Below are 27,377 nucleotides of genomic sequence, written 5' to 3'. Positions count from 1 at the left end.
GAATCTAGTAGTGGTTTTGCAGACATTACTACACTGGCAGAGCATATTCACTTTCCCCAGCTCCTTAATTCATTGAAAGATCTTCATCAATCCAAAGGTCCCAACGTGATCAAAGCCAAAGACACCAGGGTCATTAAAGTGAATCAGGTGCAGGAAAAGCCAAGTGTCATAAAGGTTCCCTCTGATCAACCCAGGAAGAACAAACATAAAGCCTCTGAGCCTATCAGTGGCTCCCAAGGCCAAGATCCAGCCAAAGAATCCACAGTGCCTGTTAGGGGGAGAAGTGGTTCTATGCAATGCTGCAGTCAGTGGCAGGGCTCCTGTGAACACGGCCAAGCATTCTAAAGGCAACCCTCAGAAAGCTGCATCCAGAAAGATCAGCAAAACTAAGAGCCACGGGCAGGAAAAGACCACAAGGACCAGAGGAAGAAAGAAGGCTGAAGAGAAGAAGCAGTCAGGGAGCAAAGTCAAGGCAGAAGAGAAGCCAACAATTCCCAAGACGAAGCGAAAGGAACACCAAACTGAGCTTATCCACGAGAGCATTAAAAAGCCTCGAACCTCCCTAGGCATGTGCAAGATGCAGTCTGTGAAGGTATTTCATGCACTGGGGAAGAAGAATGATAAGAGAACTGGGCTCTCTTCCTGTCGGGTCTTGGGAAATTCAAGCTACCCTAAAGACCCCCAGCCACCCCCAGCTATCCAGCCATGGCTGCGTACCCCACGTGAGGGTAAGAGTCCTGAGAAAACTCAAGTCGAAGCCCAGAAACCAGACAGCAGTGCAGAAAAACAGTGTCCATCTCCATCCCAGTATGAGCTGCCTCCACCTGAGAAGGTCAAGTTGGTACCTCTGCCTTTTTCTGCCTGGGACAAGCCTCAAGCTCGACCTGCTCCTCGGAGGCCACAGTCTCTGGCCTCACATCGGCCTGCTGTGGCGGACCGTGCCCAGCCTGCTTCTTCTAACTCAGCTCAGCCTGCTGCAGCCAGTTCATCCCAGCCAGCTCCTGCCTCTTTGCCAGGTCCTGCCAAACCAGCTCAGCCAACTGTGACCAACCCAACCCAACCGGGTTGGACCGCCCATATCCATCCTAGTGTCCCTCAGTCTGCTGCTCCTAGGCCTGCACCCCACAAAACTTCATCTTTCGCTTTTCTCCAGCGGGGGCCTATTCCCCCTGCTCTGACTAAGTGCCAGTCCCCACCCAAGCTCCAAACCCCATTTCTACTCCAAGACTTCAGCAGCAACGAAGACCATGGAGGGAACCCAACGTTTCTGAGCCAGTCATGTCAAAGCCCATCGAACAAGAGCAGAGACCAGAGCGGGAGGCCATGAAGAGGCGGGCTCAACAAGAACGTGAGAATGCTGCCAAATACACCTCTTTGGGGAAACTGCAAGTTTTCATTGAGAGGCAAAAGGAAATGGAAATCGCTGACTACTACGGATATTTATAGTAAGAGCTGCTAGGATTGTTGGTGCCACCTTGGGCACCAGGTATAAATTCCTCTATTTATTCTCTAATTATATATTTCTGTTTTTATTTCTGTATATTTATTAAAACAATAAAACTGAATAAATGAATGTCATCGAATTAATAGACGAGTAATAAACCTTTTGAATTTTGAGATGCTGCTAACTGTGGCGTGCTTTAAGTTTTTGTGTTTTGTTTTGTTTTTGATGGGGTTGGAATCAAAGTCTGCATGAGAAAGGAAGCACTGAAAGTTGGATGGGAGAATGAAGGAAAGGGGAGGAAAGGGGTAAAAACTGAGGAAAGAGGAAGGAACGTGGCCCAGGGCTAGGAAGGCCAGAAGAGATTTATGGATTTATGAAAGGAAGCAGGAGTGAGGAGGAAATGGCAGAAGTAAAGAGCAGGGTCAGAGGTCAGGGCTGAAAGAACAAAATGTGAGTAGAGTTGAAGATGACGGAAGGTGAGTCTAGGTTTACTAGGAGAAATAGAAAAAGTCTCTTGGGGAGGTTGGCCTTAAGTCTCACAACCACCACACAGGTATTTAAGAAAACAAGAGGTTCAGGACACATCTCGGAAAGGTTTGAGTTGCCTTATGCAGGTGTGATTATAGTGGGGGTATAGGGAAATCTACCAGAGAGGTGGCTAGGGCTCAGAGTTATCCTAGGGGATAGGGCCTGGTATGTAAATCACCATGTACTCAACACCTAAGCACCAGGGCAGCTAATGCACTATTCAGTTAATCCTGGCAACGACAGGCAAGGCCAGTATTCCTGTGCCACTTCACTTAGAGACGTGCAGCAAAGGGCTGAGGTCACATCGCATGTGGAGGTACAAGGCCTCAATTTGAGGCCCAAATGCCTCTGAAGTCCTCAGTATTTGCAAGTGCCTGCAGGCGTCCAACCTGGCTTTCAGAGCACAGCATGCTGACGTTACTGCTGGACGACATCAAACTTCTGGACAGGCCTAAGTATTAACTTGAGGGGCTTCCTCCATTGACCAGGGGGTGTGCCACCTTCTGTAAACATCACCATCAACTGAAACGCACGAGAAAATTCCGACGGAAGCGTCCACTCTCACGGGTGAGAGCGGTGGGGGCACGCGCACTGGGTAGCCGCTCCAACAGCCACAGGACGCAGGCGCCCAGCGGTTCAGGGGCTCCCTGGGAGGCCTCGTGGGGCAGCTCGAGGGAGTGAGGTTGGGAGAGAGCGGCAGGGGTGGGCGTCAAAAGGAATGACGTGGGGAGAAGGGAGAGATGGAGGCAGTGGATAGTGGATAGTGAAAATGGGAAAACTGGCAATTTTCATTTTCAAAATTATTTTTTTGAGATGTCATTCACATGCCATAAATTTCACCTTCTGAGACCGCAGATTCAGTGTCATTTCGTACATTCTCAAGCCTATGCAACCATCACCATCATCTATCCCATCACGTTTTCATCACCCCACAAAGAAGCCCCCATAACCATCAGCAGGCCCTCTTCATCCCCTCCTCCTTCAGTCCCTGCAACCACACATTTCCTTTCTATCACTATGGTTTTACCTTTTCTGGACATTTCATGAAATAATACAAATGTGACCACTGTGTGGGGCTTCTTTCACTTAGCATAATGTTTTCAAGTTCGTCCATGTCGTAGCACGTGTCAGTACTCCATTCCTTTTTATGACAGTGTAATATTTCACACATACACCACATTTAAAATATCCATTCATCCATCGATGGGCATTTCGGTTTTTTACACTAATAATCTCCATTTATTGACAGTGTATTCTGTGCCAGGCAGCACCAGGCTAAGTTACTGACCTTATTTCACAGATAAAGAGGCTTGGAGAGTGTGAATAGTTTGCCCAAGATTAAGAGCTGGCAATTGGGGGAACTGGGGTTTGAACTCAGGTGAACTTCAGAGGTAATAAATTCACATGACAGAACATTAGAAAAGGTACACAAGGGCACTCAAAGAAAAGACACCCTTTTCCCCACGTTCCCCAGCCACACATTTCCCTCCTCAGAGACATCTGCTTTTGCCGTGCCGTGGAATCTTCCAGAGAATTACTTATACCTCAACATGTATATTTCACAATTTATTGACTAATCTGTCCCACTGATTTGAAATGTCACTTTTATGGTATAATAGATTCTTATACGTACTTATGTTACTCTTTTCAGAGCTGTCCTGACTCTTTTTTGCCTATCTTTTATGTTTGCCATTTCTCTAAACTTTTTATCTTCTTTTTGATTTAAAAAACTGTTTCCTTTTCTTGTTTGTTTCTCTTAAGGCATTATCCATTATGTTCATTCACTCGTATGATTTTATTTAATTTATTTCTGTTTGGCAGTGTCGGGTATTAGTTGCAGCACGTGGTCTCTTCGTTGAAGTGCGTGGGCTCTTTCTTGCAGCTCGTGGGCTCTTTAGTTGTGGCGCGTGGGCTCCACAGCACATAGGCTCAGTAGTTGCAGCGTGCAGGCTTGGCTGCCCTGCGGCATGTGGGATCTCAGTTCCTCAACCAGGGAAGTCCCCACTCTTGTATTATTTTAAATTTAGTCAGCTTTTCTGAATTTTTTTTCTTTTATTTTGAATTCTGTCCTGAGTTCTATCATCTTACCTAATTCTGGTTTATGCTGTTCGTTCATCTGATTTTTTATTATGGTAAAATATACATAAAACCAAATTTAGTATTTCAACCATTTTCAATTATACAATTCAGTTACATTAGATACATTCACAGTGCTGTACAACCATCAGCACTATCCAAATTCAAAAGAATTATGTCAAGGTCTTCCCTGGTGGCACAGTGGTTGAGAGTCCACCTGCCGGTGCAGGGGACACGGGTTCGTGTCCCGGTCCGGGAGGATCCCTAATGCCGTGGAGGGCTAGGCCTGTGAGCCATGGCCGCTGAGCCTGTGTGTCCGGAGCCTGTGCTCTTCAACGGGAGAGGCCACAACAGTGAGAGGCCCGTGTACCAGAAAAAAAAAGAAAGAAAGAAAGAAAAGAAAGAAAGAAAAAGAAAGTCTAAACCACTAAATTCAATCATACAGGAATATAACATTTAAAAAAAATTTCTTTGGCTGTGCAGCATGTGGGATCGTAGCTCCCCAACTAGGGATTGAACCCATGCCTGCTGCATTGGAAGCACAGAGTCTTAACCACTGGACCACCAGGGAAGTCCCAGGAATATAACTTTTAGAGGAGAAGTTATAAACCCCTTGGTTATATGAACTGCAGATTTTTAGTAAGAAGTCATGTATTTTAAATGACTTGGAGCTTTAAAGAAAGGAAGGAAGGAAGGAAGAAAAAGGGACTTCCTTGGTTGTGCAGTGCATATAATATCAAAAATAAATAAATTAATTAAATAAATTTTTAAAAGAAAAAAATGCTGAAATCCACTGACTAATTATTCAGGCTGTTATATCTCACCATTTCCAGATACATTCCTTTATAAACTTTTAGCAAAAAGTTATCTTATGTCAGAAAAAATGAATTACAAACTTTTCTCTTTTTCCAAAATTTGAGAAATTCCCCTACACTTCTACCTTCAAATTTTATAAAAACGGAAAAGTAGTGACAACCCTTATACCTATATCCAATTGCATCATCTGGCCACATGCCTTCTACATCAATCAAATAACTACAAAACAACAAAATTCGAGTCATTTGTAAATAAAAAGGAAAGAAAATCAAGTTTTTGCAAAAAACGTACAATTTCGCTTTACAAATATAGGTAGAAAAATCCTAAAGAAACATCAGCACATCTAATCGATAATTATTAAAGAATGATATACACCATGACTACCAAAAGGCGTTATTCCAAGGACTCAAGGGTAACGCAACTTTAGAAAATCTATTAATATAACTATTTACATTAATACAACAATTTAATTAATAAATGAAAGAGAATAAAATACAGGACCAAACTGGCAGATGGTAAAAAGTTATCTGTTAACATGCAACAGTCAGTTTCGGTGAAAATGCTCTGTACGCTAAAAACAGGAGACTTAATAGGACAGAGTATTCATCAAGAACCAACAAATAACAAAAGACAAATTAGGATAAATATGAACATCATATCTAAAAAACCCTATCCAACCAACCATAGGAGCCAGAAACTTAGGAATCACCATCACTGACGGCTATTTCTCCCTCGCCCTCATCCTCAACCCACCAGCAGTGCTAACAATGATACTGCCTACATACCTCTAGAATCTGTCCACATCTTTCCACCACAATGACCACCATACCCTGGTCCCAGCCACCATTATGCCCAATTTCTACAAAAGTCTCCTAACTTGTTTCCTCGCTTCCACTCTTTCTCCCTGCAGTGCCTTCTCCACGCGGTAGCAAAATGATAGGTTGAAAATGCAACTGGGGATGTTCCACACACTCACCTTCAACAAAAAAAGTTCAACGCTTTTCTATTACTCTTAAAGTCTGAAACCTTAAACAGAAGCCTGCACGATCGAGCTCCTGGTGGTGTGGGCACTTGTGCTCTTAGCGGCTCTCCCCTCCAGTGCCGCCAGGGGAAAGGGCAGAAGGACGCAGAGGCGCTGCTGCCAGAGCTGCCGCCTCCTGTGGGAGCTGCACAGCCAGCAACCTTGCTCCACTTGGCTGGGCAGGGACCCCGTCCAGTACAGTTAGTTCCCCCGACAGCACTGGGGCCAGGCCAGGGGAGAAGGGCCAGCTGTCCTGCCAAGAAGCTCATCACCCTCAAGGCAAACACCTCCAACCCTCAGACCCCGGGATATTCAGAAGCGCTAGACGGTCCAGGCTCGCATTCTCACCTGTGCGCCTCAGGGCGTGACGTGTACTCTGCGCATGCGCCACCCCTCCCTAAACTATTGCGTCCCGCAAACGCAAGCCCATTGTTCGCTCACAGGTTGCAGAGCTATAAATACCGGCAACAGCCCAAACGGTGCGCACTTCGCTTTTGGCCGTGTTGGCAACTGAAGGAGAATGCTCGGAGCCCAGCTCTCTATCCAAGGACCGATCTCACCCAAGTTCTCTACGGGCAGTTACTTAGGTAGGCCCTGCCCCGGGCACTGGGGGACCAGCACCTGCCAGGAGGGCTCAGCTGCCCCCAGCCCGCTCCCCGAGCCCACCGACTTCCCGTGGCCGGCCCGGGTCACCCAGCTGTCTATGGCCGGCTATCCACTCGCAGGCCAGCCCACAAGTGTCCAGTGACTCTGCATCTGTGCTTTGCCACAGAGTCTCTGAGACCCCATTCTACCATCCCGCAGGCCCTGCGCTCCTTTCTGGGGGTCCGTATCTCCACCTGCAGGCGAGGCCATCGGAAGAAGGCGGTGATGGGTGCTCTCACCTCCATGATGTCCCGCAGCTCAGGGTCCGCAGTGGACACAGTCACTGTCAGTGTGGCGCGGGGGCAGCCAGTGCCGCCCACGACGCCCAGCTGTGTCCCAAACTGCAGCACAGAGCAGACGGTGTTGAGGGCCCTGGGAGAGAGCGGGAAAGGGATGGCCAAGCAGGAGGACGTCCCCATCATTATTGGTGGTGGTGCTATAACCACTTTACAGACGAGCAATCTGAAGGAATCAGATCGCTTGTTTCTTTCCAAAAGCACGTCAGAAATTCACTTTCGGGTAATCCTTTTGAGGTAGGATGAGAAACCAGGCTTGAAGAGGGTAAAAATGACTCTTTAAATTTACCACTTGGGCTGAGCTATATGTGAACTCTAGGTAAGAGCGTGGGAACTGCACAAGCAAAGTGAGACACTGAAGATCACAAGGGTAATTAATAGCCGTACTGTTTTCTAACGGACAAAGAAAATGCCTGTATTATAAGTTCTATTTCTCCTGCTTTCTGGCAGTGTCATGCTCAGAGCAGCGTCCTGGCAAGGAAGTCAGGATACTTAGGTTCTGAAACCTGGTAAGGATACTAACATAATGAGAGAACTTGAACAAGTCAACCTGACCTCTCTGAGCCTCCGTTTCCTTCCTCATGAAGTGAGACTGGGAAAATAGAAGTTCTCTAAGGCCCTCCTAGTTCTAAAATGCTTCCAGTCTAGGAAACAGCATAGAAGTCAATACTAGTGCAGGCTGAAGGGAAAGATAGGGCAGGGAGAAGGTTGCTTCCATCCTAGAGAACAATGTCTGAACCATACCACTTGGGTCTTCTGCCCATCTGTGCCCAAGATGGGAGCACAGGCAGTTAATACAGAAGAGTGTAAAACTGCTCAGTCCTTACAACCATCATAACTGTCTGATTTTTGGATTCTCAGTAAGTATTGACAGTAGAGGTGTCCTGATAGCAAGAACCTTCCTCAAGCATAGTGAGAATTTATCGGTCTCCCTGAATTTTTCGTCACCCCCTTGTTCTTACAGAAAATTGCCAAAATCCATCTGTACTTGGAACTCTGAATTCTCTGCAGCACTCTCTTCCTGTGGTGAGCAATGCAGCTTCCCTAACAGCAAGTGTCTGCAACTTCTCCAGAGTCTCTGCTCCTGCCGTCAGTTCGGCATCAGCTACGGCCACCTCTTTCCAGACACACATAGGTAGTGCCTACCTTCCCCAACATTCTAGCACAACTATGTTATCTGGAGTTACTGACCAGAGCCAGATCTCCACTTCAGCTGCATCCTATCCAGGTGTTTCTGAGTGGGGCATCACAGGAAGCACTGAAAAGAATTCTTCTTCACTCGGAGACTTTACTCTGGCACTCACTGACCAGCACACAGCTGCTTCCTCCATGCTTATGGCAGCCCAGTATGATAAAACTGCAGACACCAATACCATGGCCCCTCTATATCCATCACTTTCTGCCAGCCTTGCTCAGGGAACGCCATCTCAGATTCCAAATCAGGGACATAGCCTGTCACTTCCCTACCAGGAAGGAAGCCAGGTATCTTACTATAACCACGGCACACTGGGGTCTTTACTGTATGGAGAACTTGGCTCCTGCCTGCAGTCCTATGGCTCTGTGTCATACACAGGAAGTAGGGCCTCTGTGCAACCAGAAATGGTAATGGTACTAAAGGAGATTCAGCCCACCAATATCTTACCACCAGCTTCCACCTCTGGAATCTACTACCCTGTGTCTGCGCACCACATCACAGAAACAAGTTTTCCAGGTGAGTACAAACAGCAAGAAAGTTGAACAATGAGGTCAGCATTCAAAAATGGGGTCAAATCTACAGCTGGGAAGTGGTGTATAGACAGGTAGCATTTAGATCCTGAGTCTTTAATAACCACTACCTTTGCTCAGGGCTGTCTGTATTTAGACTCTACATAAGAACACCTAGGGCTTCCCTGGTGGTGCAGTGGTTAAGAATCCGCCTGCCAATGCAGGGGACACGGGTTCGAGCCCTGGGCTGGGAAGATCCCACATGCCACGGAGCAACTAAGAGTAGCCCAGCAACTAAGAAGATCCAGTGAAGCCAAAAAAAAATACATACATAGAATAAATAAGTTCAAAACATAAATAAATGAGTATAAATTTTTTAAAAAAGAACACCTACTGCAGGTGGGAAGGTGGGAGGGACACTGTAAAGGTCATCTATGCTACATGTACAAGAACCCCAAGAGCATACCAATAGGTACCACATTTTTCACCGCTGTAGCCGATCATTCCCCCTGTACTACCACACTGTATCTCTCCCTTCCCTAATCTACTGCTAGAGTCTCTTTGGAAGGTGTTTCAGAACTCTTGTTATGATAGTGCCAGTTTAACTGTCCTCACTTCCTTAATATATACCAGGATTTAAGACCTTAGGGTCCGAGATCCTGTCCAGAGCAAGCAGGCTAAGACTCTGTCTTTGTTTATCTATTTCATCAGGAAGGGCTCTACTCCCTCTCCTAGTTCATGGTGTGAAGTGTTCTTAGCCTCTCAGGAACGTGGGGAGAATTGAACGGACTCTATATGAGAATGCTAGGCTTTGTAAAACATTTCGTTTTTGAAAAATAAGACTCATTTTTTAATTGACTTATAACAATCCTGTGAAATACAAAGAAAACCGAGAATCAGTGACAGGAAATGATCACCAGTAAGAATTACAACAGTCACCACTTATCTCGTAGCATAGAACACTGTCCATGGTCCTTAAGAAGAGTTAGTAGAAATGCCTTGCCCATCTTGCCCCTATACACCAACACAGCGATCATATACCTTGAAAGGTACATGATTGCTGTGTTGGTGTTTAGGGGGAGCATCTCACTTACGAGGGACTGACTTCTACCTTGACTCCTTTGTAGGGATGGAGACTTCCCTGGTGATGAAAACTTCCCTGGGATGGCAACCTCCAATCCAGACATTTTGTGTGACACAAACTCAAGAACTCCCCGAGTCCTGCAGGAGCAGAAGTATTCAGATACTTGAGAGAAATCCACCACCCGAACTTGGGGACATTTCAGGGACAGCTCCAGTCCAGAGTGCCAGTAGTCTCCTGGCCCTGCCTCCAGCTCCAAGGCAGGGACAAATAGAGAGTAAGAACTTGGAGGCTAGTACAACCAAGCTTTCAAAGCCTCTGGATGCCTACCAGATCCCAAGAGAAAACCAAGAGCTTCCACTACTCCCTTCAGAAATCCCTGATATTCACCAGCTCCCGGGCTGCACTGACCCCGTCAGCCAAGAGGAGCAGCCTGGTTCTGAAAATGCTCATCTGGGAAAGGACAGCCTGAGTCTTGAGGACCTAGGGACACTTGAAAATGGGATGGAATCTAGCAGTGGTTTTGCAGACACTACTACACTGGCGGAGCATAGTCACCTTCCCCAGCTCTTTAATTCATTGAAAGATCTTCATCAATCCAAAGGTCCCAACGTGATCAAAGCCAAAGACACCAGGGTCATTAAAGTGAATCAGGTGCAGGAAAAGCCAAGTGTCATAAAGGATCCCTCTGATCAACCCAGGAAGAACAAACATAAAGCCTCTGAGCCTATCAGTGGTGCTCCCAAGGCCAAAATCCAGCCAAAGAATCCACAGTGCCTGTTAGGGGGAGAAGTGGTTCTATGCAATGCTGCAGTCAGTGGCAGGGCTCCTGTGAACACGGCCAAGCATTCTAAAGGCAACCCTCAGGAAGCTGCATCCAGAAAGATCAGCAAAACTAAGAGCCACGGGCAGGAAAAGACCACAAGGACCAGAGGAAGAAAGAAGGCTGAAGAGAAGAAGCAGTCAGGGAACAAAGTCAAGGCAGAAGAGAAGCCAACAATTCCCAAGACGAAGCGAAAGGAACACCAAACTGAGCTTATCCATGAGAGCATTAAAAAGCCTCGAACCTCCCTAGGCATGCGCATGCTGGAGTCTGTGAAGGTTTTTCATGCACTGGGGAAGAAGAATGATAAGAGAACTGGGCTCTCTTCCTGTCGGGTCTTGGGAAATTCAAGCAACCCTAAAGACCCCCAGCCACCCCCAGCTATCCAGCCATGGCGGCGTACCCCACGTGAGGGTAAGAGTCCTGAGAAAACTCAAGTCAAAGCCCAGAAACCAGACAGCAGTGCTGAAAAACAGTGTCCATCTCCATCCCAGTATGAGCTGCCTCCACCTAAGAAGGTCAAGTTTTCTGCCTGGGACAAGCCTCAAGCTCGACCTGCTCCTCGGAGGCCACAGTCTCTGGCCTCACATCGGCCTGCTGTGGCGGACCGTGCCCAGCCTGCTTCTTCTAACTCAGCTCAACCTGCTGCAGCCAGTTCATCCCAGCCAGCTCCTGCCTCTTTGCCAGGTCCTGCCAAACCAGCTCAGCCAACTGTGACCAACCCAACCCAACCGGGTTGGACCGCCCATATCCATCCTAGTGTCCCTCAGTCTGCTGCTCCTAGGCCTGCACCCTACAAAACTTCATCTTTCGCTTTTCTCCAGCGGGGGCCTATTCCCCCTGCTGTGACTAAGTGCCGGTCCCCACCCAAGCTCCAAACCCCATTTCTACTCCAAGACTTCAGCAAGCAACGAAGACCATGGAGGGAACCCAACGTTTCTGAGCCAGTCATGTCAAAGCCCATCGAACAAGAGCAGAGACCAGAGCGGGAGGCCATGAAGAGGCGGGCTCAACAAGAACGTGAGAATGCTGCCAAATACACCTCTTTGGGGAAACTGCAAGTTTTCATTGAGAGGCAAAAGGAAATGGAAATCACTGACTACTACGGATATTTATAGTAAGAGCTGCTAGGATTGTTGGTGCCACCTTGGGCACCAGGTATAAATTCCTCTATTTATTCTCTAATTATATATTTCTGTTTTTATTTCTGTATATTTATTAAAACAATAAAACTGAATAAATGAATGTCATCGAATTAATAGACGAGTAATAAACCTTTTGAATTTTGAGATGCTGCTAACTGTGGCGTGCTTTAAGTTTTTGTGTTTTGTTTTGTTTTTGATGGGGTTGGAATCAAAGTCTGCATGAGAAAGGAAGCACTGAAAGTTGGATGGGAGAATGAAGGAAAGGGGAGGAAAGGGGTAAAAACTGAGGAAAGAGGAAGGAACGTGGCCCAGGGCTAGGAAGGCCAGAAGAGATTTATGGATTTATGAAAGGAAGCAGGAGTGAGGAGGAAATGGCAGAAGTAAAGAGCAGGGTCAGAGGTCAGGGCTGAAAGAACAAAATGTGAGTAGAGTTGAAGATGACGGAAGGTGAGTCTAGGTTTACTAGGAGAAATAGAAAAAGTCTCTTGGGGAGGTTGGCCTTAAGTCTCACAACCACCACACAGGTATTTAAGAAAACAAGAGGTTCAGGACACATCTCGGAAAGGTTTGAGTTGCCTTATGCAGGTGTGATTATAGTGGGGGTATAGGGAAATCTACCAGAGAGGTGGCTAGGGCTCAGAGTTATCCTAGGGGATAGGGCCTGGTATGTAAATCACCATGTACTCAACACCTAAGCACCAGGGCAGCTAATGCACTATTCAGTTAATCCTGGCAACGACAGGCAAGGCCAGTATTCCTGTGCCACTTCACTTAGAGACGTGCAGCAAAGGGCTGAGGTCACATCGCATGTGGAGGTACAAGGCCTCAATTTGAGGCCCAAATGCCTCTGAAGTCCTCAGTATTTGCAAGTGCCTGCAGGCGTCCAACCTGGCTTTCAGAGCACAGCATGCTGACGTTACTGCTGGACGACATCAAACTTCTGGACAGGCCTAAGTATTAACTTGAGGGGCTTCCTCCATTGACCAGGGGGTGTGCCACCTTCTGTAAACATCACCATCAACTGAAACGCACGAGAAAATTCCGACGGAAGCGTCCACTCTCACGGGTGAGAGCGGTGGGGGCACGCGCACTGGGTAGCCGCTCCAACAGCCACAGGACGCAGGCGCCCAGCGGTTCAGGGGCTCCCTGGGAGGCCTCGTGGGGCAGCTCGAGGGAGTGAGGTTGGGAGAGAGCGGCAGGGGTGGGCGTCAAAAGGAATGACGTGGGGAGAAGGGAGAGATGGAGGCAGTGGATAGTGGATAGTGAAAATGGGAAAACTGGCAATTTTCATTTTCAAAATTATTTTTTTGAGATGTCATTCACATGCCATAAATTTCACCTTCTGAGACCGCAGATTCAGTGTCATTTCGTACATTCTCAAGCCTATGCAACCATCACCATCATCTATCCCATCACGTTTTCATCACCCCACAAAGAAGCCCCCATAACCATCAGCAGGCCCTCTTCATCCCCTCCTCCTTCAGTCCCTGCAACCACACATTTCCTTTCTATCACTATGGTTTTACCTTTTCTGGACATTTCATGAAATAATACAAATGTGACCACTGTGTGGGGCTTCTTTCACTTAGCATAATGTTTTCAAGTTCGTCCATGTCGTAGCACGTGTCAGTACTCCATTCCTTTTTATGACAGTGTAATATTTCACACATACACCACATTTAAAATATCCATTCATCCATCGATGGGCATTTCGGTTTTTTACACTAATAATCTCCATTTATTGACAGTGTATTCTGTGCCAGGCAGCACCAGGCTAAGTTACTGACCTTATTTCACAGATAAAGAGGCTTGGAGAGTGTGAATAGTTTGCCCAAGATTAAGAGCTGGCAATTGGGGGAACTGGGGTTTGAACTCAGGTGAACTTCAGAGGTAATAAATTCACATGACAGAACATTAGAAAAGGTACACAAGGGCACTCAAAGAAAAGACACCCTTTTCCCCACGTTCCCCAGCCACACATTTCCCTCCTCAGAGACATCTGCTTTTGCCGTGCCGTGGAATCTTCCAGAGAATTACGTATACCTCAACATGTATGTTTCACAATTTATTGACTAATCTGTCCCACTGATTTGAAATGTCACTTTTATGGTATAATAGATTCTTATACGTACTTATGTTACTCTTTTCAGAGCTGTCCTGACTCTTTTTTGCCTATCTTTTATGTTTGCCATTTCTCTAAACTTTTTATCTTCTTTTTGATTTAAAAAACTGTTTCCTTTTCTTGTTTGTTTCTCTTAAGGCATTATCCATTATGTTCATTCACTCGTATGATTTTATTTAATTTATTTCTGTTTGGCAGTGTCGGGTATTAGTTGCAGCACGTGGTCTCTTCGTTGAAGTGCGTGGGCTCTTTCTTGCAGCTCGTGGGCTCTTTAGTTGTGGCGCGTGGGCTCCACAGCACATAGGCTCAGTAGTTGCAGCGTGCAGGCTTGGCTGCCCTGCGGCATGTGGGATCTCAGTTCCTCAACCAGGGAAGTCCCCACTCTTGTATTATTTTAAATTTAGTCAGCTTTTCTGAATTTTTTTTCTTTTATTTTGAATTCTGTCCTGAGTTCTATCATCTTACCTAATTCTGGTTTATGCTGTTCGTTCATCTGATTTTTTATTATGGTAAAATATACATAAAACCAAATTTAGTATTTCAACCATTTTCAATTATACAATTGAGTTACATTAGATACATTCACAGTGCTGTGCAACCATCAGCACTATCCAAATTCAAAAGAATTATGTCAAGGTCTTCCCTGGTGGCACAGTGGTTGAGAGTCCACCTGCCGGTGCAGGGGACACGGGTTCGTGTCCCGGTCCGGGAGGATCCCTAATGCCGTGGAGGGCTAGGCCTGTGAGCCATGGCCGCTGAGCCTGTGTGTCCGGAGCCTGTGCTCTTCAACGGGAGAGGCCACAACAGTGAGAGGCCCGTGTACCAGAAAAAAAAAGAAAGAAAGAAAGAAAAGAAAGAAAGAAAAAGAAAGTCTAAACCACTAAATTCAATCATACAGGAATATAACATTTAAAAAAAATTTCTTTGGCTGTGCAGCATGTGGGATCGTAGCTCCCCAACTAGGGATTGAACCCATGCCTGCTGCATTGGAAGCACAGAGTCTTAACCACTGGACCACCAGGGAAGTCCCAGGAATATAACTTTTAGAGGAGAAGTTATAAACCCCTTGGTTATATGAACTGCAGATTTTTAGTAAGAAGTCATGTATTTTAAATGACTTGGAGCTTTAAAGAAAGGAAGGAAGGAAGGAAGAAAAAGGGACTTCCTTGGTTGTGCAGTGCATATAATATCAAAAATAAATAAATTAATTAAATAAATTTTAAAAAGAAAAAAATGCTGAAATCCACTGACTAATTATTCAGGCTGTTATATCTCACCATTTCCAGATACATTCCTTTATAAACTTTTAGCAAAAAGTTATCTTATGTCAGAAAAAATGAATTACAAACTTTTCTCTTTTTCCAAAATTTGAGAAATTCCCCTACACTTCTACCTTCAAATTTTATAAAAACGGAAAAGTAGTGACAACCCTTATACCTATATCCAATTGCATCATCTGGCCACATGCCTTCTACATCAATCAAATAACTACAAAACAACAAAATTCGAGTCATTTGTAAATAAAAAGGAAAGAAAATCAAGTTTTTGCAAAAAACGTACAATTTCGCTTTACAAATATAGGTAGAAAAATCCTAAAGAAACATCAGCACATCTAATGGATAATTATTAAAGAATGATATACACCATGACTACCAAAAGGCGTTATTCCAAGGACTCAAGGGTAACGCAACTTTAGAAAATCTATTAATATAACTATTTACATTAATACAACAATTTAATTAATAAATGAAAGAGAATAAAATACAGGACCAAACTGGCAGATGGTAAAAAGTTATCTGTTAACATGCAACAGTCAGTTTCGGTGAAAATGCTCTGTACGCTAAAAACAGGAGACTTAATAGGACAGAGTATTCATCAAGAACCAACAAATAACAAAAGACAAATTAGGATAAATATGAACATCATATCTAAAAAACCCTATCCAACCAACCATAGGAGCCAGAAACTTAGGAATCACCATCACTGACGGCTATTTCTCCCTCGCCCTCATCCTCAACCCACCAGCAGTGCTAACAATGATACTGCCTACATACCTCTAGAATCTGTCCACATCTTTCCACCACAATGACCACCATACCCTGGTCCCAGCCACCATTATGCCCAATTTCTACAAAAGTCTCCTAACTTGTTTCCTCGCTTCCACTCTTTCTCCCTGCAGTGCCTTCTCCACGCGGTAGCAAAATGATAGGTTGAAAATGCAACTGGGGATGTTCCACACACTCACCTTCAACAAAAAAAGTTCAACGCTTTTCTATTACTCTTAAAGTCTGAAACCTTAAACAGAAGCCTGCACGATCGAGCTCCTGGTGGTGTGGGCACTTGTGCTCTTAGCGGCTCTCCCCTCCAGTGCCGCCAGGGGAAAGGGCAGAAGGACGCAGAGGCGCTGCTGCCAGAGCTGCCGCCTCCTGTGGGAGCTGCACAGCCAGCAACCTTGCTCCACTTGGCTGGGCAGGGACCCCGTCCAGTACAGTTAGTTCCCCCGACAGCACTGGGGCCAGGCCAGGGGAGAAGGGCCAGCTGTCCTGCCAAGAAGCTCATCACCCTCAAGGCAAACACCTCCAACCCTCAGACCCCGGGATATTCAGAAGCGCTAGACGGTCCAGGCTCGCATTCTCACCTGTGCGCCTCAGGGCGTGACGTGTACTCTGCGCATGCGCCACCCCTCCCTAAACTATTGCGTCCCGCAAACGCAAGCCCATTGTTCGCTCACAGGTTGCAGAGCTATAAATACCGGCAACAGCCCAAACGGTGCGCACTTCGCTTTTGGCCGTGTTGGCAACTGAAGGAGAATGCTCGGAGCCCAGCTCTCTATCCAAGGACCGATCTCACCCAAGTTCTCTACGGGCAGTTACTTAGGTAGGCCCTGCCCCGGGCACTGGGGGACCAGCACCTGCCAGGAGGGCTCAGCTGCCCCCAGCCCGCTCCCCGAGCCCACCGACTTCCCGTGGCCGGCCCGGGTCACCCAGCTGTCTATGGCCGGCTATCCACTCGCAGGCCAGCCCACAAGTGTCCAGTGACTCTGCATCTGTGCTTTGCCACAGAGTCTCTGAGACCCCATTCTACCATCCCGCAGGCCCTGCGCTCCTTTCTGGGGGTCCGTATCTCCACCTGCAGGCGAGGCCATCGGAAGAAGGCGGTGATGGGTGCTCTCACCTCCATGATGTCCCGCAGCTCAGGGTCCGCAGTGGACACAGTCACTGTCAGTGTGGCGCGGGGGCAGCCAGTGCCGCCCACGACGCCCAGCTGTGTCCCAAGCTGCAGCACAGAGCAGACGGTGTTGAGGGCCCTGGGAGAGAGCGGGAAAGGGATGGCCAAGCAGGAGGACGTCCCCATTATTATTGGTGGTGGTGCTATAACCACTTTACAGACGAGCAATCTGAAGGAATCAGATCGCTTGTTTCTTTCCAAAAGCACGTCAGAAATTCACTTTCGGGTAATCCTTTTGAGGTAGGATGAGAAACCAGGCTTGAAGAGGGTAAAAATGACTCTTTAAATTTACCACTTGGACTGAGCTATATGTGAACTCTAGGTAAGAGCGTGGGAACTGCACAAGCAAAGTGAGACACTGAAGATCACAAGGGTAGTTAATAGCCGCACTGTTTTCTAACGGACAAAGAAAATGCCTATATTATAAGTTCTATTTCTCCTGCTTTCTGGCAGTGTCATGCTCAGAGCAGCGTCCTGGCAAGGAAGTCAGGATACTTAGGTTCTGAAACCTGGTAAGGATACTAACATAATGAGAGAACTTGAACAAGTCAACCTGACCTCTCTGAGCCTCCGTTTCCTTCCTCATGAAGTGAGACTGTGAAAATAGAAGTTCTCTAAGGCCCTCCTAGTTCTAAAATGCTTCCAGTCTAGGAAACAGCATAGAAGTCAATACTAGTGCAGGCTGAAGGGAAAGATAGGGCAGGGAGAAGGTTGCTTCCATCCTAGAGAACAATGTCTGAACCATACCACTTGGGTCTTCTGCCCATCTGTGCCCAAGATGGGAGCACAGGCAGTTAATACAGAAGAGTGTAAAACTGCTCAGTCCTTACAACCATCATAACTGTCTGGTTTTTGGATTCTCAGTAAGTATTGACAGTAGAGGTGTCCTGATAGCAAGAACCTTCCTCAAACATAGTGAGAATTTATCGGTCTCCCTGAATTTTTCGTCACCCCCTTGTTCTTACAGAAAATTGCCAAAATCCATCTGTACTTGGAACTCTGAATTCTCTGCAGCACTCTCTTCCTGTGGTGAGCAATGCAGCTTCCCTAACAGCAAGTGTCTGCAACTTCTCCAGAGTCTCTGCTCCTGCCGTCAGTTCGGCATCAGCTACGGCCACCTCTTTCCAGACACACATGGGTAGTGCCTACCTTCCCCAACATTCTAGCACAACTATGTTATCTGGAGTTACTGACCAGAGCCAGATCTCCACTTCAGCTGCATCCTATCCAGGTGTTTCTGAGTGGGGCATCACAGGAAGCACTGAAAAGAATTCTTCTTCACTCGGAGACTTTACTCTGGCACTCACTGACCAGCACACAGCTGCTTCCTCCATGCTTATGGCAGCCCAGTATGATAAAACTGCAGACACCAATACCATGGCCCCTCTATATCCATCACTTTCTGCCAGCCTTGCTCAGGGAACGCCATCTCAGATTCCACATCAGGGACATAGCCTGTCACTTCCCTACCAGGAAGGAAGCCAGGTATCTTACTATAACCACGGCACACTGGGGTCTTTACTGTATGGAGAACTTGGCTCCTGCCTGCAGTCCTATGGCTCTGTGTCATACACAGGAAGTAGGGCCTCTGTGCAACCAGAAATGGTAACGGTACTAAAGGAGATTCAGCCCACCAATATCTTACCACCAGCTTCCACCTCTGGAATCTACTACCCTGTGTCTGCTCACCACATCACAGAAACAAGTTTTCCAGGTGAGTACAAACAGCAAGAAAGTTGAACAATGAGGTCAGCATTCAAAAATGGGGTCAAATCTACAGCTGGGAAGTGGTGTATAGACAGGTAGCATTTAGATCCTGAGTCTTTAATAACCACTACCTTTGCTCAGGGCTGTCTGTATTTAGACTCTACATAAGAACACCTAGGGCTTCCCTGGTGGTGCAGTGGTTAAGAATCCGCCTGCCAATGCAGGGGACACGGGTTCGAGCCCTGGGCTGGGAAGATCCCACATGCCACGGAGCAACTAAGAGTAGCCCAGCAACTAAGAAGATCCAGTGAAGCCAAAAAAAAAATACATACATAGAATAAATAAGTTCAAAACATAAATAAATGAGTATAAATTTTTTAAAAAAGAACACCTACTGCAGGTGGGAAGGTGGGAGGGACACTGTAAAGGTCATCTATGCTACATGTACAAGAACCCCAAGAGCATACCAATAGGTACCACATTTTTCACCGCTGTAGCCGATCATTCCCCCTGTACTACCACACTGTATCTCTCCCTTCCCTAATCTACTGCTAGAGTCTCTTTGGAAGGTGTTTCAGAACTCTTGTTATGATAGTGCCAGTTTAACTGTCCTCACTTCCTTAATATATACCAGCATTTAAGACCTTAGGGTCCGAGATCCTGTCCAGAGCAAGCAGGCTAAGACTCTGTCTTTGTTTATCTATTTCATCAGGAAGGGCTCTACTCCCTCTCCTAGTTCATGGTGTGAAGTGTTCTTAGCCTCTCAGGAACGGGGGGAGAATTGAACGGACTCTATATGAGAATGCTAGGCTTTGTAAAACATTTCATTTTTGAAAAATAAGACTCATTTTTTAATTGACTTATAACAATCCTGTGAAATACAAAGAAAACCAAGAATCAGTGACAGGAAATGATCACCAGTAAGAATTACAACAGTCACCACTTATCTCGTAGCATAGAACACTGTCCATGATCCTTAAGAAGAGTTAGTAGAAATGCCTTGCCCATCTTGCCCCTAAACACCAACACAGCGATCATATACCTTGAAAGGTACATGATTGCTGTGTTGGTGTTTAGGGGGAGCATCTCACTTACGAGGGACTGACTTCTACCTTGACTCCTTTGTAGGGATGGAGACTTCCCTGGTGATGAAAACTTCCCTGGGATGGCAACCTCCAATCCAGACATTTTGTGTGACACAAACTCAAGAACTCCCCGAGTCCTGCAGGAGCAGAAGTATTCAGATACTTGAGAGAAATCCACCACCCGAACTTGGGGACATTTCAGGGACAGCTCCAGTCCAGAGTGCCAGTAGTCTCCTGGCCCTGCCTCCAGCTCCAAGGCAGGGACAAATAGAGAGTAAGAACTTGGAGGCTAGTACAACCAAGCTTTCAAAGCCTCTGGATGCCTACCAGATCCCAAGAGAAAACCAAGAGCTTCCACTACTCCCTTCAGAAATCCCTGATATTCACCAGCTCCCGGGCTGCACTGACCCCGTCAGCCAAGAGGAGCAGCCTGGTTCTGAAAATGCTCATCTGGGAAAGGACAGCCTGAGTCTTGAGGACCTAGGGACACTTGAAAATGGGATGGAATCTAGCAGTGGTTTTGCAGACACTACTACACTGGCGGAGCATAGTCACCTTCCCCAGCTCTTTAATTCATTGAAAGATCTTCATCAATCCAAAGGTCCCAACGTGATCAAAGCCAAAGACACCAGGGTCATTAAAGTGAATCAGGTGCAGGAAAAGCCAAGTGTCATAAAGGATCCCTCTGATCAACCCAGGAAGAACAAACATAAAGCCTCTGAGCCTATCAGTGGTGCTCCCAAGGCCAAAATCCAGCCAAAGAATCCACAGTGCCTGTTAGGGGGAGAAGTGGTTCTATGCAATGCTGCAGTCAGTGGCAGGGCTCCTGTGAACACGGCCAAGCATTCTAAAGGCAACCCTCAGGAAGCTGCATCCAGAAAGATCAGCAAAACTAAGAGCCACGGGCAGGAAAAGACCACAAGGACCAGAGGAAGAAAGAAGGCTGAAGAGAAGAAGCAGTCAGGGAACAAAGTCAAGGCAGAAGAGAAGCCAACAATTCCCAAGACGAAGCGAAAGGAACACCAAACTGAGCTTATCCACGAGAGCATTAAAAAGCCTCGAACCTCCCTAGGCATGCGCATGCTGGAGTCTGTGAAGGTTTTTCATGCACTGGGGAAGAAGAATGATAAGAGAACTGGGCTCTCTTCCTGTCGGGTCTTGGGAAATTCAAGCAACCCTAAAGACCCCCAGCCACCCCCAGCTATCCAGCCATGGCGGCGTACCCCACGTGAGGGTAAGAGTCCTGAGAAAACTCAAGTCAAAGCCCAGAAACCAGACAGCAGTGCTGAAAAACAGTGTCCATCTCCATCCCAGTATGAGCTGCCTCCACCTAAGAAGGTCAAGTTTTCTGCCTGGGACAAGCCTCAAGCTCGACCTGCTCCTCGGAGGCCACAGTCTCTGGCCTCACATCGGCCTGCTGTGGCGGACCGTGCCCAGCCTGCTTCTTCTAACTCAGCTCAGCCTGCTGCAGCCAGTTCATCCCAGCCAGCTCCTGCCTCTTTGCCAGGTCCTGCCAAACCAGCTCAGCCAACTGTGACCAACCCAACCCAACCGGGTTGGACCGCCCATATCCATCCTAGTGTCCCTCAGTCTGCTGCTCCTAGGCCTGCACCCCACAAAACTTCATCTTTCGCTTTTCTCCAGCGGGGGCCTATTCCCCCTGCTCTGACTAAGTGCCAGTCCCCACCCAAGCTCCAAACCCCATTTCTACTCCAAGACTTCAGCAAGCAACGAAGACCATGGAGGGAACCCAACGTTTCTGAGCCAGTCATGTCAAAGCCCATCGAACAAGAGCAGAGACCAGAGCGGGAGGCCATGAAGAGGCGGGCGCAACAAGAACGTGAGAATGCCGCCAAATACACCTCTTTGGGGAAACTGCAAGTTTTCATTGAGAGGCAAAAGGAAATGGAAATCGCTGACTACTACGGATATTTATAGTAAGAGCTGCTAGGATTGTTGGTGCCACCTTGGGCACCAGGTATAAATTCCTCTATTTATTCTCTAATTATATATTTCTGTTTTTATTTCTGTATATTTATTAAAACAATAAAACTGAATAAATGAATGTCATCGAATTAATAGACGAGTAATAAACCTTTTGAATTTTGAGATGCTGCTAACTGTGGCGTGCTTTAATTTTTTGTGTTTTGTTTTGTTTTTGATGGGGTTGGAATCAAAGTCTGCATGAGAAAGGAAGCACTGAAAGTTGGATGGGAGAATGAAGGAAAGGGGAGGAAAGGGGTAAAAACTGAGGAAAGAGGAAGGAACGTGGCCCAGGGCTAGGAAGGCCAGAAGAGATTTATGGATTTATGAAAGGAAGCAGGAGTGAGGAGGAAATGGCAGAAGTAAAGAGCAGGGTCAGAGGTCAGGGCTGAAAGAACAAAATGTGAGTAGAGTTGAAGATGACGGAAGGTGAGTCTAGGTTTACTAGGAGAAATAGAAAAAGTCTCTTGGGGAGGTTGGCCTTAAGTCTCACAACCACCACACAGGTATTTAAGAAAACAAGAGGTTCAGGACACATCTCGGAAAGGTTTGAGTTGCCTTATGCAGGTGTGATTATAGTGGGGGTATAGGGAAATCTACCAGAGAGGTGGCTAGGGCTCAGAGTTATCCTAGGGGATAGGGCCTGGTATGTAAATCACCATGTACTCAACACCTAAGCACCAGGGCAGCTAATGCACTATTCAGTTAATCCTGGCAACGACAGGCAAGGCCAGTATTCCTGTGCCACTTCACTTAGAGACGTGCAGCAAAGGGCTGAGGTCACATCGCATGTGGAGGTACAAGGCCTCAATTTGAGGCCCAAATGCCTCTGAAGTCCTCAGTATTTGCAAGTGCCTGCAGGCGTCCAACCTGGCTTTCAGAGCACAGCATGCTGACGTTACTGCTGGACGACATCAAACTTCTGGACAGGCCTAAGTATTAACTTGAGGGGCTTCCTCCATTGACCAGGGGGTGTGCCACCTTCTGTAAACATCACCATCAACTGAAACGCACGAGAAAATTCCGACGGAAGCGTCCACTCTCACGGGTGAGAGCGGTGGGGGCACGCGCACTGGGTAGCCGCTCCAACAGCCACAGGACGCAGGCGCCCAGCGGTTCAGGGGCTCCCTGGGAGGCCTCGTGGGGCAGCTCGAGGGAGTGAGGTTGGGAGAGAGCGGCAGGGGTGGGCGTCAAAAGGAATGACGTGGGGAGAAGGGAGAGATGGAGGCAGTGGATAGTGGATAGTGAAAATGGGAAAACTGGCAATTTTCATTTTCAAAATTATTTTTTTGAGATGTCATTCACATGCCATAAAATTCACCTTCTGAGACCGCAAATTCAGTGTCATTTCGTACATTCTCAAGCCTATGCAACCATCACCATCATCTATCCCATCACGTTTTCGTCACCCCACAAAGAAGCCCCCATAACCATCAGCAGGCCCTCTTCATCCCCTCCTCCTTCAGTCCCTGCAACCACACATTTCCTTTCTATCACTATGGTTTTACCTTTTCTGGACATTTCATGAAATAATACAAATGTGACCACTGTGTGGGGCTTCTTTCACTTAGCATAATGTTTTCAAGTTCGTCCATGTCGTAGCACGTGTCAGTACTCCATTCCTTTTTATGACAGTGTAATATTTCACACATACACCACATTTAAAATATCCATTCATCCATCGATGGGCATTTCGGTTTTTTACACTAATAATCTCCATTTATTGACAGTGTATTCTGTGCCAGGCAGCACCAGGCTAAGTTACTGACCTTATTTCACAGATAAAGAGGCTTGGAGAGTGTGAAGAGTTTGCCCAAGATTAAGAGCTGGCAATTGGGGGAACTGGGGTTTGAACTCAGGTGAACTTCAGAGGTAATAAATTCACATGACAGAACATTAGAAAAGGTACACAAGGGCACTCAAAGAAAAGACACCCTTTTCCCCACATTCCCCAGCCACACATTTCCCTCCTCAGAGACATCTGCTTTTGCCGTGCCGTGGAATCTTCCAGAGAATTACTTATACCTCAACATGTATGTTTCACAATTTATTGACTAATCTGTCCCACTGATTTGAAATGTCACTTGTATGGTATAATAGATTCTTATACGTACTTATGTTACTCTTTTCAGAGCTGTCCTGACTCTTTTTTGCCTATCTTTTATGTTTGCCATTTCTCTAAACTTTTTATCTTCTTTTTGATTTAAAAAACTGTTTCCTTTTCTTGTTTGTTTCTCTTAAGGCATTATCCATTATGTTCATTCACTCGTATGATTTTATTTAATTTATTTCTGTTTGGCAGTGTCGGGTATTAGTTGCAGCACGTGGTCTCTTCTTTGAAGTGCGTGGGCTCTTTCTTGCAGCTCGTGGGCTCTTTAGTTGTGGCGCGTGGGCTCCACAGCACATAGGCTCAGCAGTTGCGGTGTGCAGGCTTGGCTGCCCTGCGGCATGTGGGATCTCAGTTCCTCAACCAGGGAAGTCCCCACTCTTGTATTATTTTAAATTTAGTCAGCTTTTCTGAATTTTTTTTCTTTTATTTTGAATTCTGACCTGAGTTCTCTCATGTTACCTAATTCTGGTTTATGCTGTTCGTTCATCTGATTTTTTATTATGGTAAAATATACATAAAACCAAATTTAGTATTTCAACCATTTCAATTATACATTTCAGTTACATTAGATACATTCACAGTGCTGTGCAACCATCAGCACTATCCAAATTCAAAAGAATTATGTCAAGGTCTTCCCTGGTGGCACAGTTGTTGAGAGTCCACCTGCTGGTGCAGAGAACACGCGTTTGTGCCCATTGTTTGCTCACAGGTTGCACAGCTATAAATACCAGCAACAGCCCAAACAGTGTGCACTTCGCCTTTGGCCGAGTTGGCAGCTGAAGGAGAGTGCTTGGAGCCCAGCTCTCTATCCAAGGATCGATCTCACCCAAGTTCTCTACGGGCAGTTACTTAGGTAGGCCCTGCCCCTTACCCCACCCCAGGCACTGGGGGACCATCACCTGCCAGGAGGGCTCGGCTGCCCCCAGCCCGCTCCCCGCACCCACCGACTTCCTGTGCCCGGCCCGGGTCACCCAGCTGTCTATGGCCGGCTATCCACTCGCAGGCCAGACCAAAAGTGTCCAGTGACTCTGCATCTGCACTTTGCCACAGAGTCTCTGAGACCCCATTCTACCATCCCGCAGGCCCTGCACTCCTTTCTGGGGGTCCTTTTCGTAATCTGCAGGTGAGGCCATCAGAAGAAGGCGGTCATGGGTGCTCTCACCTCCATGATGTCCCGCAGCTCAGTGTCTGCAGTGGACACAGTCACCTTCAGTGTGGCGTGCGGGCAGTCAGTGCCACACACGACACCCATCTGTGTCCCGAACTGCAGCACAGAGCAGACGGTGTTGAGGGCCCTGGGAGAGAGCGGGAAAGGGATGGCCAACAGGAGGAAGACCCTACCGTCATAGAGGGGAACGACGGCCACAGAAGCGGCCCCGATGGCCCCAGTGATGCACGACCTGCATTTAGGCCCCTGGGCGTCTCTTTCTTCGTGCCCAGACCTGGACCTCTGCAGAGAAACCTCCATGCCAAGAGGGCAGAAGACAGTTCCAACAGGACACTCCACACCTCTTGTATGAGCTCCTGCCCCCAAAGAAATGCCATCACGATCTCATATAGCTCCACCCGTGGTTTCCCGCCCGTGAAGAGAAGGAGGGGTCCCACCATACCGCAAGGGCTGCCCCAGATGTCCTCAAAGAAAGGGAGCGAGGAGGGCCCTCCGTCGCCCTCTGCAGCTCTGGTGGTTTCCCAGAGAAAATGCCAGCCTGTCAAAGATGCGGAGGCAACAAGAGGGCAGAAACGGCCCTGGAGGGACTGCTCCCCCACATCTGACAGTCCCAGTCCCCGAAAACGTAGTTTTCCTCTGCTGCCGCACAGGCGAGGGGAGACTCTGAGGCTGCCCTCACCCCCTCAGCTGGGTTTCCGGGTCACCGACGAAGACCTAGACTCAGAGAAGGAAGCAGCGCTCCTGCGCATCAACAGTGTGCTGCGGCATGAGACCTAGGCCATCGGGGGCCTGGGCGCCACGCAGCCTTCTTGTCCCTTCCCGCTGCCTGCCGCAGGGGCTGCTTCTTCGTAGAAAATGTTTCTTAGTTATTTCTATTTTAATACGATCATGGTACATTAAAATGTGCTAGTGCTTGCCTGTGAACACTAAGGTCACTTGATTTGTAATTTTCTAGATTGTTCTATATTTTTGTGCATATTTTGGTGCATATATTTTGGTGCATCTGCTCTAGGTCTTGCTTTGTGGTTACCATGAAGCTTACGTAAGACATCTCATAGATTAAAATCGTCCATTTTAATCTGACAGCGTCTTAACCTCAATTGCCTACAAAAACTTTACCTTTTTACTCCCCTCTCTTCATGGTTTTGATGTTGTTATTTACGTCTTTTTATATTGTGTGTTTGTTAATACATTACAGTAGCTATAATTATTTTAAATACTCTTTTCCTTTGACTGTTATAATTAAGTGGCTAACACACCTTCCTGTTACAGATTTAGAGTTTTCTGATTGTATATTTACCTTTACCAATGTGTTGTATACTTTTATACGTTTTCATGTTGCTGATTACTGTCTTTCCATTTCAGCTTGAAGAATTCTTTTCAGCATTTCTTTCAAGGCAGGTCTAATGGTGATGAACTCCCTCAGCTTTTGTCTGCCTAGGAAAATCTTTATTTCTCCTTCATATCTGAAGGATAACTTTGATGGATAGAGTATTTTCGGTTGGCTTTTTTTTTCTTTCAATGTTTTGAATATGTCATTCCACTCTCTCCTGGCCTGTCGGGTTTCTGCTGAGAAATCTGCTGATAGTGTAATGGGGGTTCCTTTGTAAGTTAAAATCTTTTTTCCCCTGACTGCTTTTAGAATTCTTTATCCTTTGATTTTTGACAATTTCATTATAATGTGTCTTGGAGAAGGTCTTTTGCATTGAGATAGTAGGATGCTCTTTTAGCTTCAAGAACTTGGATGGTGTTGAGATTAACCTGGTATAAATTCAAGTTAGAGTGTTTTAATTTTAGGATGTTAAAGGTAATCCCCATGGTAAACACAAAGAAGATAGCTATAGAATATACCCAAAAGGAAGTGAGAAAGTAATTTAAATATTTTACTGTAATAAATCAGCTAAACGCACTCAACGAAAGATAGGAATGCAGGAAATGAGGGGCAAAAAAGCTTTGGGCATATGGAAAACAAATAGCACGATAGCAGAAATAAGTCTGTGTTGTTTTTTGTCAGTAATTACTTTAAATGTAAATGGATTAAACTCTCCAATCAAAATACAAAGATTGGCAGAATAGGTAAAAACATATGATCCAACTATATGCTGTCTACAAGAGACTCACTTGAGATCAAAAGACTCAAACAGGTTGAAAGTTAAAGGATAGAAAAAGGAATTCCAAACTCAGTGAGAAAACTCACATAGTAACCAAAAGAGAGCAGGAGTGTCTATACCAATATCAGACAAAATAGACTTTGAATTTAAAATGGATCAAAGACTTAAATACAAGAGCTAAACTATACAAATTTCTGAAGAGAAAAAGGGATAAATCTTCATAGTCTTGGATTTGGCAACAAACTCTTAAATATGATAGCAAAAGCACAAACAACAAAAGGAAA

At 46.4% G+C, this 27,377-nt stretch overlaps 2 protein-coding genes across 2 annotated transcripts; both read left to right on the top strand.

Moving 5' to 3' along the window:
• Positions 1–1,910: 1,910 nt before the first annotated feature.
• Positions 1,911–8,726, top strand: LOC309797331 (uncharacterized protein C2orf78-like; the record flags this gene model as incomplete). The annotated part of the gene is made up of 5 exons (XM_082645930.1): positions 1,911–1,920; positions 5,900–6,080; positions 6,329–6,472; positions 6,731–6,819; positions 7,791–8,726. 5 exons carry the CDS (start codon positions 1,911–1,913, stop codon positions 8,561–8,563), a joined length of 1,197 nt encoding a protein of 398 aa, XP_082502056.1. The 3' UTR covers positions 8,564–8,726.
• Positions 8,727–9,574: 848 nt separating this feature from the next.
• LOC309797330 (uncharacterized protein C2orf78-like) lies at positions 9,575–11,552 on the top strand (the record flags this gene model as incomplete). Its single annotated transcript, XM_082645929.1, has 1 exon — positions 9,575–11,552. The coding sequence occupies exon 1, from the start codon at positions 9,660–9,662 to the stop codon at positions 11,550–11,552; it is 1,893 nt and encodes a 630-aa protein (XP_082502055.1). The 5' UTR covers positions 9,575–9,659.
• Positions 11,553–27,377: the final 15,825 nt, after the last annotated feature.

The sequence above is a fragment of the Mesoplodon mirus genome (assembly GCF_964341445.2).
Source record: "Mesoplodon mirus genome assembly, contig: HAP1_SCAFFOLD_247, whole genome shotgun sequence".
In the NCBI taxonomy this organism is placed as follows: domain Eukaryota; kingdom Metazoa; phylum Chordata; class Mammalia; order Artiodactyla; family Ziphiidae; genus Mesoplodon; species Mesoplodon mirus.
Note: the sequence above shows the minus strand (reverse complement) of the source record. Positions and strands in the feature narration are given on the sequence as shown.